The sequence below is a fragment of the Balearica regulorum genome, chromosome 1, assembly GCF_011004875.1.
Source record: "Balearica regulorum gibbericeps isolate bBalReg1 chromosome 1, bBalReg1.pri, whole genome shotgun sequence".
Taxonomy (NCBI): domain Eukaryota; kingdom Metazoa; phylum Chordata; class Aves; order Gruiformes; family Gruidae; genus Balearica; species Balearica regulorum.
This window is the reverse complement of record NC_046184.1, coordinates 94,272,188-94,284,403: the sequence shown is the minus strand read 5'-3', so window position 1 is coordinate 94,284,403 and position 12,216 is coordinate 94,272,188. Positions and strand designations below refer to the sequence as shown.

The following is a 12,216-nucleotide window of genomic DNA, read 5'->3' as shown; positions in this document are numbered from 1 at the left end:
ACACTAGAAGCATTAGCGCATAGGCATATGCTATTCACAGTGTATAGAAATATAAGTGAAGGTGTACTTCAGATGGAGTAATACCAGCTGCAGGAGTTTAAAGAGATCTTTGACCAGGCTCATTCTTTATATTGGAATTGAAAAATAAATGTTTGAACATGTATATCTCTTTTTTGCGGACAGTAAGATGTTTTGAAATCTTGGACTGTAGTAATAATTTCAGCTTTTCACAAAACAGCAGTTTTGTGCAGCAGTTCTCATGCAGTAATAAAAACATTTCATGGAAATTTCCTGAATTAATAGGCCAAAATCATTTGAGAGATGAGTTGAAATATTTTTAGAATCAATACTTTTAAGTGGACAGTGAAATTTTTCTTTGGAAAGAACAACTTTGTGCGTACTGTGGTAACATAAGAGAAACGTCTTCACTCAATGTATATGACAACCTTCTGTCAAAGGGACAATAAAGCATTCTTTAGTTAGCTGAGTCTTTTTAGCATAGCAGCAGTGTAAGTGGAAACTTCAATTCAAAGGTTAAGGTAAACAGCAAAGTAACACCCCAGTGTTGGACCGTTTATATAGTGTCCTTAATTCAAATAGTGCAGCTGACAGCCTTTATCATGGGGTGCTTACAAAGAAGCTCCTTTTGTCCCAAGTGTTCATCATTTTTTTTTCTTCTTAAAGAGCCTGTAGGCAGCTCTGCAACTTTCTGCCTATTTCTCAGTGCTGAGCACCTCTGGAAGTCAGTTTGCTGTCATTTAGATTCTGCAATGTGTATTTAGAAGTGTTGTTTTAGGTGAAATAGGCAATATTAAGTCTTAAATTAGGGATATTGGACTGAGTAGTGTTAGGTTAACGGTTGGACTCTGTGATCTTAAGGGTCTTTTCCAACCTAAATGATTCTATGATATTATTTTCAATTTATTTGGCTATAAGCAAAGATGTGCAGGTAATTAAAAAACAACTTACTTTGTTGTAATCAATTTGTAAAAAGCAAACTAATTTGGTTTTTTTTTTAATCTTATTTCAGTTTACAATCAAGTATATTACGATCCCAATTCAGGGTAAGAGATTTTTTTTCTTTAGCCTTCTCTTAACTATATCTTTAAAGTATTGCATTAAAATACTCAGTATTATATTCTGAATAATTTATAATCTTGTTTGCTTTCTCAAAGATATTAAATAATTTTTTAAATTTACATTTTTCAATAAATAAAAGTATCGGTGTCAATAGTGTAAGCATTAATAACTTACCAGCTTCTTACACTTTTAAGTTGAACTTGTAGTTTTAATGGCCTTGCCTCACGCATTCCTGCATATATTAAGTGTTGAACTATAGTAAATATGACTATGTGTGCTTTTGAGGTGAAACATTAATCTTTTCAGATTAGGATTTTAGACCCTTAGGTTTCTTAAAGAAAAATCTATGAGTTGACTAAAGCTAAGAGGAATATAACTATAGATTTGCATTCATTCCATTTTCCAAAGATGATGCATGGTTTCTGTATCTTACAGGAGAAGGTTTGTGAGCACTTTTGAATTGGATTGGCTAAAAGCAAATAGGAGGAAAAATATTTGCAATATTTTTTCTGTATTTGTAGGTAACTGTGGTTATTCTGAGCAAAAATACAACTTTTTCTTGAAGAATCCTGCATGCAGATGTTTAGCTTTTGGTTTTACAGTTTGGTAACTTTGTTTTACATAGTTTGATATAACTGATTTAAGTATTACATTCTCAACACATTTTATGCAATTCCAGGAACAAAATCTACAAGTACTGTTTTAATACACTCTGATCATACTTATGTCTTAGTATCTAATTACTATAACATGTATGACTTTATAATTAGCCATGGCTGTGAAAGATATGACTATTTTAAATTCTATTTCTACAGTGGCTCTTAATAAGAATATTAAGCTGACAGTGGATACTCTGGATCTGAGAAGGTTTGGCTTGTGGAGAAGTGATGGTGGCTGTTCTTCAACAATGATCATTTTCCTTTGGTTGTCTGTGGATTATGTAGAAAAAATTGAAACCCAATTAGGAAAGTTAGTTATCAGTAAGCCATGTGAGTAGTCTCTTCCCTTAAATGCAATGAAAAGGTCTAATATATGGCATGTCAATAAAGCAGTTATTTTACAGAGGAAAACCTATAGCTTTTTAAAAATAAGTTGGTCAGTTTTGCTTTCTAAAATGCATAGCCTCGCTATACTTGTATTTGGAAGAAAATTGTAACAAAATGTGATTCAAAACCACTGCTACTTATTAAAAGGACCTTGTAACACAGTTCAATTGTAATCTGTGTGAGGGAGGCCTTCTAAAACTAGGCTTGTGTGTAAAGTACCTCTCTCTTTAAAATTAATGGGATGTTTTAACTGTCCTTGCTCTTGAGTAATGTATATGCTAGATGAAAGACTTGGCAGATGAAGGTTGATTTTGACAAGACTGTGTTGGGCCATTGCATTATTACTGGAGAAAATTTCCACTAAAGGCCAAATGGACTATTTAGCCTGTATGTCTTATGGACTGGCTCTGTTTGTTTTTCTAGCATGAAGCTCTGTAAAACTGAATATAACTTTTGCGGAAATATTCAGAGTGACACAATCACACAAGATTAAATATGTAGTAGTGTAAATATTTTGAAATGTGTGTAGAGACTGTTGAAACAAATCAGTGGTGGTTTTACAGATTGTGGAAATGGTTGCTATGATTCTGCTCTGCCTTCTTAGTGTGTTAATATTAGAGGAAAATGTATCATACCAGATCTGAGAGCCTGAGAGGGGTGAGGCTGCTGCAGCTCCATGTCCCCAGGTCCAGCCAGTAGCAAGGCTGAAGATGTATTCCTAATAGGTAGAGCACACACATACACCACATATATACATACCTGGCCACACAGACAACAGACACACAGCACTCACATGAACACAGCACTGACAGCCTCATCCTGCTTCCCTGTCTGGCTGAGCAGGATGGAGGCCCACTACGAAGAAAATACATATCTGTACATACACACATATGTACAAGGTGGCTCCCTCTGTCAGTTGGGCTCAAATACTCAGTTGCTGGACATACAACTGCCGGTTGCTGTTAGAGACCGTCATGCGCCCACAGGCACACAGCTGGCCAGGACTCCCCTGGTCCCAATAGCTGACCCCCTGCTGACCTCCCAACAGCTAACCCCCCTCTCTCATTCTTAGAGATACACAGGCAGTCTCACAGCCAGAGCTGTCCCTTAGGGACCTGCTCAGCCCCCTGGCTCCCAGGGCACTTCACCTCTTCACCTAGTTTGGCTTGATCTTCACTAGCAATCGCATGCTCACTTGCACATGCGCACTCACTCCACTTGCTGAGCTCAGACCCCCATGCATACATTTTGAATAGAGTCCCTCACCCAGGAGAGAGTTAGAAAAGACAACAGGACAGACTACACTGATCAATGCGCAGGGCATGGCCAGACAAGTGTACTGGTGAGCAAAGTATTTAGATGTGACTGGTCCTTTTAATGCCATTAGCTCTGTTTTACCACACTTGTTCCTCCCCAAATCACCTAAACACCTCCCTTTTCCTGCCTTTGGTTCTTCCCCTAAACATCCCATAAATAGTCCTGGGCAACCCCAGAATGCTCTTCTCCTGCATCCCATCATGCGTGCCATACACCTCAGCAGTCCAAAAGGTGCTCTGGCCTTGACTCGTCTTGATGGGTTTCGGGTCTAGACCCTGGGGCAGAGGCTCGCCTGGAACGGCCTTGGGAAGGGCCCAGACCGGGTGTCCCTTCCTCCCAGTCCTTAATTTAGTTTCCTGCTTGCCATTGGGCCCCTGTGCTTCTCTGGGCTTGTGGAGGCGGGCCTTTGGTGGGCTGATGGTGGCAGGGTATTGTTTGGGCTCCCCCCCTGCCATTGTCTCTCTATGCTCCTTTGTGGGTGTGCAGACAAGTTTTTATCACATAAGCTAATAGTTAATATTATCCATTCTCTCCTTTTTCCAGCCAAGTCTACTAGATTTGTATTTCTTGAACTGTCCCAAGCACTCACAGAATGGGAAGAAGACAGACTGACTGAATTGATTACAAATGTGAGCAAGAAGAACAGAGCACCAGATCTCCCTGACTTTTTGTCTTTGAAGCAAGCATTACCCTTGTTTAAGGATCTTTCTCCTGAAGAGAGTACTTTTATGAGTTACAGTAAGGATCTACTAAAGCAATGTATGCCAAAAGACAATACCTCAGATGCTCATGAGCCAGCAGTTCAGGTTAGTGAGTAGCTGTTGCTTGATTCATCACCACCTGTTGGCATTCACGTATTCTAGTAAATTTTAGATCAGCCAGTTGCAGAAAATAAATTCTTTCTTAATCCATAGCTCAAAAAAAAAAAAAAAAATCAGTCATGTTTGTTATTTCTCTCTCACAGTGGGACAAGATTTGCAGTAAACTAGATTCTGCCCACAAAGGGATAGTGTATAGACCTCATCAGTAAGTGGCAAATACTGAAGCTTTAGGTTGACTCATGGTTGCATATGCCTAAAACCACAGGGATTTCCTACCCTTGTGGTGTCTCCAGGGCAGCAAGTTGGGAGTTAATCAAGTAATGAGTGATGGAGCCATTTCTCAGTTGATTTGGAAGTGAAGGGGTGCAGCACAGGAGTAGCTGTGTATCTTGCTCATTCCAGAAACCTGTAGACATTCTTGTGGGGGTTCCACAGCTTGAAACGCTGAATGATTCCTAAGGCTCTTGGGGACATGGGGCTGTGCAAGTTAATGTGTTAATACACCTCACTCTGAGGAGTATGTGTGTCTCAACCCAACCTCACATCATTGTCACTTCAGAAATTACATATGTTTGTTCTCATCACTAGGAAGCACAGAGACGACAGATCAATCTGGCTATGAAACTGGGAACTTAAAAATTGAGCCAACCAGTTAAAATCTGTATCATTTTTAGGCAAATTGTTAAGAACTAGATTTTCAAACCTTCCAAGCATACACAGCTCCTAGTCTGATACTTGTCTCCATCCTTTCAGGTCCTGTTTCTTCTCCAAAACCAATTCTGCGTCAGTTGGCTGAATAATGCTTAAACAGTTTTAGAGAGAGGTTATGAACAGATGAAGACCTGCCATCATTTTAAAAGGGACATAACTTTTTTATTGTCTGAGCAGTGGCACATTTGCCTAAATACTGATGTTTACACTTCTGCTTTCCAGCAAACTTCCTCTTCAGTGATACAGGGTATTCTTGCAGGCTTCAGGCTTGGTTTTTGTATGTTCTGTTTTACATATCAAGCTGTGTAATGCTTTTTACTATTATTATTGTTTGGATTTTTTCTGGTAGGAATCAACCCCAAAAGTGACCAGGCCCAGTTATGCCCTTGCAAATAAGCAGAACAGTGGTTGCTATTCTATCTCTCTGTCCTCTGCGCTGAATGAAGAATGGAAAGAAGTAAGAGAAACCGGATCAGTTAAGAAGTAAGTATATTTCATATAAGTGAGAAGGTGAAAATAAACTGAATAAACAAATTGCTGGAATAAAAGCATTCTCCAGTTGATTTGGAAGTGTTATGTAAAAGATGCTCTAGACATCTAAAATATCACCAAGTATGAATGTAGTTACTCCTGTTTCCATCCCAATAGTTAACAGACAAAATGGATGTGTTACAGGATGACAGAAAATCTCACAGAAATCAGAGAATATCTGAATTGTGATGACAAGATCATATAATGGATGCATCAATAGGAGGGCAGGGACCTCATGACCTCTCTGAGTGTCCATCTAAGTCCATATCACAGCAAAACTATTGCTAACCTAAGCTGAGCCTTTTTTTTTTTCATCTGAACAATGTTTTATTTCACTGTTCTCTCACAATCTAGTTTGTCATACAATTTACTAGTTGGCACAGGAGCTTGGTTAACAAAAGACATTAGAAAATGAGAACACACAAATGTGTAATGCAGCAAGATACTATGAGAGCGCTGACATGCCTCAGTTCTGTCTGCACTAGCCTGTTAGTCCTCATACTTCTTGTATGGTAAACATTAGTGAAGTAAATTGCTCTTAAGAATTCTTGTCCTTTACCGTCACTGTTTTTACTGACAGCATAGCAGTTGGTTTTGTTTCTGCAACAGCAAAAACGCTCAGTTCATGGTTCCAGTCAAGTAATATGGTTGTTAATCTAGAGCTTTTAAAATATATTTTAAATACTAGCGTTAGAAGTAACTTTGGCAGTTTCAAACCACTTACAGTACATATGCTGCATGGTGTGTAAACTCAAGTTTCGTGCTTGAAAATGTGGGAGTCCTTGTGGGAGTTTTAATGAATAAAAAATCACTGTTCATTCATACCATCTGAGAATATGCCCTCTAGTGTTTATTCCCATTTTATATAGCTTTTTGTCAATTACTTCTATCAAAAAAGTAATTTTCTATTTTTTTTATTTTCTATCTTTTTATCAAAAATAGAAAAACAAGATGAAAGTAAAAAATAATCTCCTTTTCAAAAGTTTTCTCAAAATCTCAGTGTGCGGTGGGGTGCATATTTCCTTTGTAACACTTAACTATTGAGGAAGAAATGGTAAAGGATTTTTGAGTTAGTCAATAGTTTTGAGAACTACCTCTTTTAACAGGTTTTCTAGAAAATCTTCTACATGTGGAACAGCCATACTAAGAGGAACGTCATGTAAACCATAGTTTGTCACTGTTACAATGTGATTTGTGTTTTCTAGTTTAATTGTTTATCCACCCCCACCTGCAAAAGGAGGACTGGGAGTTACTAGAGAAGACCTGGAGTGCTTAGAATATGGAGAGTTTCTCAATGATGTCATCATTGATTTCTATCTTAAGTAAGTAATCATAGCCTTAATTGTACCCTTCTTTCTGGGACGTGATCTGGACTTGAATGTTACTGTAAATGTTGGTCACTAAATACGATACAACAATTTTAGAAGTAACAGTATGATGAATATGTAAGTTGGGCTTTTTTTAAAGCTTTTATGTGTTCTCAGCAGTTTAATGTCCCTCTAAAGGGCTGTGATGTAATCCAGACAGAATAACTGGGGGGAAAAAAGCCTCTTGGCAGCCTCACAGAACAGAAAGTGCTGAGCAGTTTTAAACAGGCAGTTGAACAAAGTAGACAGTCTGTACTAGGTAGTTTATTTACTAAGTTTGCATGAAGTGAAGCACCCTCTGCTATTCAGTGCAAGAGTTTAGGAATTCTTCTGATGCACAGCTCCTACACAAAGGAACACAGCTAATACTTCTTGAGGAAGTTGTGCTTGTCTTACCTGCTTCATACCATCCTGCTAAAGTTGCTTGTGAAAGCAAGCTTTCCAGAACCAGCATTGTGGGCCACCATTCCCTAAAGGTGAGGTTTATGTTCCCTATGCTGATTTAAACCTAAGCAGAATTCTGGCTCTTTTGAAGGTTATCTGCAAGAATTGCATTTTGCTTGGCATCCAGCATGGCTGCGGTAACTGTGAGCAATAGGAAGCCAGTTAAAACTTCTTGTCTAGAGGAGCAGGAAAGGAAATGTGTACCAGAGTGTTTCAGCATGGTTTTGCAGCAAAACCACCTGTATTTTGCTATAAACTAGAAATAAATCACACAGTGTGGTCCTCTCAATAGCTGTAGCTTCATCTTGCCAGAAGAGGAAGATTTGAAAAAAGGAATTTAATGCAATCATTGCAGAAACCCCTCTGCTTTTAAAATTTGTTAGACTTCCCACATTCTCAGTTTTTGTTGTGTTGCAAGCTGTGTCATGTATGACTGTGTTGCCCATGTCATTGGGTGAAGCTGAAGGCACCTTGTATAGGATGACTGCAATAATGAGAGCTTTGGCCTTCTAAGATGACAGAATAAACACTCAAACTGATGTTTATAGTAAAATGATCAACAGTAAAGTCATACAGAATGAGTACCTGTAGAATATTTGTCTTAACTTTCATATGCATAACCCGTAGAAGTAAAATGGACAATTTATAGTACTGAACTGTTCTATGCTTTTTGTATATGCAGGAGTCTAACACTCCACAGGCTTATACTTGGCTAGGTTTTCAAGCCTGTCTTAATTGCAAGGGCTAGAAACCTAACTCTAAAAATAAATTCAGAAGCATTAATACTGGAGCACAAATCTGAGATTAAAAAACCTTGTATTCGTAGTAGTTGCTTGGCTGTTACATACTCATGATGTCCACCCATGTGCATATTGAAAATAGAGAAAAGTTTGACATGATTAGCAGCTGTGAAGACAACTGATAGCAAGTGTAACCTGAGTATGACAAGTCATTAAAATAGTTGTCCTTCTTTAGCAGTAATGGTGCTTTCTAGAAAAAGAATTTAATAACTTCCTTTTTTCTTTGGTAGATATCTGTTGTTGGAGAAGGTGCCAAAACATCTTGCTGATCGTACACACATTTTTAGCAGTTTCTTCTATAAGTGCCTGACCAGGACAGAAAAAAACTCTGAAGGCGATCTCAAAGTTTCGTAAGTTCATTTTAGATGCCATTGTGACCAGAAATAAGCTATCTATTGATGCCACTTGGAAGTTCTGCAGACCATCTCCTAATTAGCACATAAAATAGTAATCAGTGTTCTCCAAAGAATTCGTGGTTAAACGTTGTAACTTACAATTTAAGCATACTGGTGTTTTTCATTAAAATCTACGTGTGATTCATACTGAATATGAATGAAAATGTTATCACCTTTCTCCAACTTTATCTGAATCTTTACTTCAGACATTTATTCATGTACATTGATCTTTTTATTATAAATTCAGACTTTTGCAAGGTATGCATCATTTTAAGAAATTTCACTTCTCAAAATATTTTTAGATTTACCACATATTTCATTTTACATATTGGTAATAAATTATTGTCCAAATTTTTAGTAAGAAAATTTTCTTACACACCAAGTTTATATATTTTGGTTTTAACACTGAAGCACTCTGGAGTTGGAGATACACAAAAAGGTATCATTCAGAGCTCAAGAACCCTGTATCACTTTGTCTTTCCAGCTAAGACTGTATAGAGGGTAGGACCATCCCTCTCTAGCACACTTTCTGTTCCCTTTCAACACTGATGTTTGAGAGTGGAGCTTGCCCTGCCACTTACAGTGATGATCTGCCAGCAACTTTTATTCTGTTTTCATCATTCAGCTTATTTAAAGGGTTTTTTTCTGTTTCTCTGAAGTGTTTTTTCTTCTGTTATCCATGAAATCCCCAGGTTTTTCATTCTGGGAAGTAAGGCCACCTGCGCAAAGAGGTGTGCCATCTTTTTTGTGTTATGGTCACTGCTGGGTTAAAGCTATATTAAAGGGAAAAAAAGCAACTCCTGTAATATTTTCAAAGATGTCTCATAATTCAAGGAGCTGTGCTTGATAGAATTTCTTCCATCATTTTACTGTCTTCTGACTCTGAATGTTCTGAGGTAGAGACAAATTTATCCATGTTAAGAATGCTGTTGTGCCTTGGTCTGATTCCTTTTGCAAGGCTGGACTGTCCATAACCTTCTTGAGGAACTAGAATAGCACTCTTAATTCACCATATTTCAAGGACTGTAGCTGCTCCAGATCAGGAGATAGCTTTAGAAATTCTAGTTTTGGGTTTGGGCTTGGATACTTACCTGGTGATTACAGGTAGTTTGGGTTTTGTTTCTGTGGGGGTTTTTTTTTGATAAATGGATAGTGGAAAATTTGGCTCTGTACTGTTGTAAATGAAATTAATCTCAACTGATGTAGCTACTGAACTTCAAGACCCATTGCTTCTCTTTCTTCACACTGCTTAGGCAGTAGACTGAGAAAGCTCCTTCTATAGGAGCTTTCCCAGGCTGCAAACATGCCTTCCTCTTAAGTTCCCAGTGCTTCTGGAGTCGTATAGCAGAGGAAGTTTGCAGCAAGTCTTCACTGAATGCTGGCCCATGCAGAGTCCCACAGCAGCTTGTTTTTCCATTCCTCACTCCTTTTCTCCCATTCCTTCTACACTGAAGTTACGTTTCTCGATCACAGATCAGGAAGGAACCAGAGTGGTAATAGGCATGTCTCCTGAGCAGACTGAATTTTGCTTTCAGATCATATTGGAGCAAAGTTCTATGAACCGTTGGTTTCTATTTCAACTTGTGCAAACTAAGACAGTTGAAAATCTAAATTTAAGTTTCTTCTCAAATTTTTCTTGTTCTTGTAGTATCCTGTCCTCATGCTTTATGTCTGTAGGACTAAAAATGAAATGTGCTCCAGAATTTAAAACTCAGGACTGGAGGAAATCTATTTCAGTTCTGGCTTTGCTATAAGTGTGTTGCATGACCCTATGCAAGGCGTTTAGCCTTTTCCTTTAGACAGGCCTTTAAAAGTGGTATTGTGAAGTTTAATTCATGGACATTTGTAAATGGCTGCAGATCTGTTTTTACACTGGCTGGTGTTTAGATGAGACTTTTGCATTTAGTGTAGTAAATAAATTACTAGATAAATAACTGCAAGAAATCCTTTCAAATCTATGGATGACTTTTTTCCAGAAGAGTTTAAGATGGTGTGGAAACGGCTTGTTAGTCACTTGGGCTTAATGGTGTGCTGATTTACTTTTTCTCTGTCGGGGAAATTTCAAGAGTAAACAAAAAACACATTGAGGGAGATTGGGAAGATGTAGGAGTACTAATCCCTATACCTTGCTGGAAGTAGAAAGAACAAATCTGAACAACAATTGTCATTTGGTTTCTGCAGAGCGGCACAGAGAAGACACAGAAGAGTAAGAACATGGACTCGTCATATAAACATCTTCAGTAAAGATTATATCTTCGTGCCTGTGAACGAGGAGTAAGTCTATGTGTTTTAGACACCTTTTCTGGTATTTAAAGATTTAAATATTTGAATGTTGTGGGGATAAAAAGATTTATGGCTGTAAGCTTGGATCATTGGAAATGAACACATTAAATTTTGAAGAAGTAACAGGTGTGGAATGAGTAATTCTGAAGTGTCCTCAAAAGTTAAACTTTTTATTGTCTTCAATAATCTTTGCATCTTTATTTTTTGTTTTACTGAAAATTGCTTTTGTGTATTTTTCAAAATAGTTTTTGTGTCATTATGATGGTTCATATGCACTTAAGTAGTATTTCTATAAAGAAATCAGAGCAACTCAGACTGTTAATGGATCAGGAATCGTACTTCCATGGTCTGTGCCTTGGCCTGGTTGAATAACTGACCTGCACATGGAAACTCCAGTAAAACTGAATAGTCATTGAGAGTTACATGTGCAAAACAGCTGCAGAAAGAGATAAGGCTAGAGGCATGCCATACCCTCAGCTATATTCAAAACTGGGATCACCATCACAGATATTTTTTTTTTTTTACAATGTGGGATGGGTGGTGAGGCACTGATAAATTGCTGTGATGGGTTTGCTGGGATTTTTAAAAGGAATTAATACTTATTTTTGTTGTTATGCCAACAATGCAAAGTAAAAAAATGAGTGAGAGGATTAGTATGAGGTGCCATGGAAGAACACGGCAATGATGGTAACGCATCACAGAACAGTTGTCCATGAGCTCTCAATGTTATAAAAACTTTTCATATCCTTTTCAGAACCAAATGTTATACAGTTTTGACGGATTTTCCCCCCTCTCCCCACTGCTGGGCAGGTCCCATTGGTACATTGCAGTTATCTGTTTTCCTTGGTTAGAAGAAGCTGTGTATGAGGAGTGTCCCCATCAGAATTCATTATATCACCAGCCTCAACAGTCTCCACTTTGGTCAGAGAGTGAGAACACTAAAACTGGTTCAGAGCTGGCCTTTCCCAGTAACTGCAAGGATGAAGAAATGGATGCTAACAGAAGTTTATTCTCAAAAGGTAGGTAATCTAGAAGAAAATTATGTCAAGCCATATACAGTTCTAATAGTGTCTTAATCCTTGAAGGAGAGATACAATGTCTTTAAAAGTATCTTTCACGTCAAGATTGATGTAATATGGTTTTTGTATTACCATGCATAGCAAGGACTGCAGTGCATTCTTGTTGTCCCCAACTCTAGAAAATACTGGAAGGGACATGTAAAATCAGTGGCTCAGATCCCATCATGAGTGGAAAGTTCTTGGATTTCAGTAGCAATTTTATCAGGAAGGAAGACCCTCAGTAACTCTGCTATTTGAACATTTGGAAGGGAAGCAAAATTAGTTTATGCTTCACTATGGTATTTTTAATACTAATAATCATGAATTTGAAAATAAAAATATTTCATTTAGGAAATATTTTCT

The 12,216-nt window shown here is 37.8% G+C and overlaps 1 protein-coding gene across 4 annotated transcripts in view; it reads left to right on the top strand.

Moving 5' to 3' along the window:
* SENP7 (SUMO specific peptidase 7) overlaps nt 1–12,216 on the top strand; it is a 47,514-nt gene that overhangs the window by 27,228 nt on the left and 8,070 nt on the right. For all 4 annotated transcript variants that reach the window (XM_075766900.1, XM_075766905.1, XM_075766891.1 and 1 more), the window contains 8 exons: nt 1,031–1,064; nt 1,896–2,069; nt 3,987–4,249; nt 5,325–5,458; nt 6,712–6,828; nt 8,348–8,467; nt 10,694–10,786; nt 11,606–11,814. In XM_075766900.1, coding sequence (XP_075623015.1) covers nt 1,031–1,064; nt 1,896–2,069; nt 3,987–4,249; nt 5,325–5,458; nt 6,712–6,828; nt 8,348–8,467; nt 10,694–10,786; nt 11,606–11,814 — 1,144 coding nt within the window. The remainder of the gene's footprint in view (nt 1–1,030; nt 1,065–1,895; nt 2,070–3,986; nt 4,250–5,324; nt 5,459–6,711; nt 6,829–8,347; nt 8,468–10,693; nt 10,787–11,605; nt 11,815–12,216) is intronic.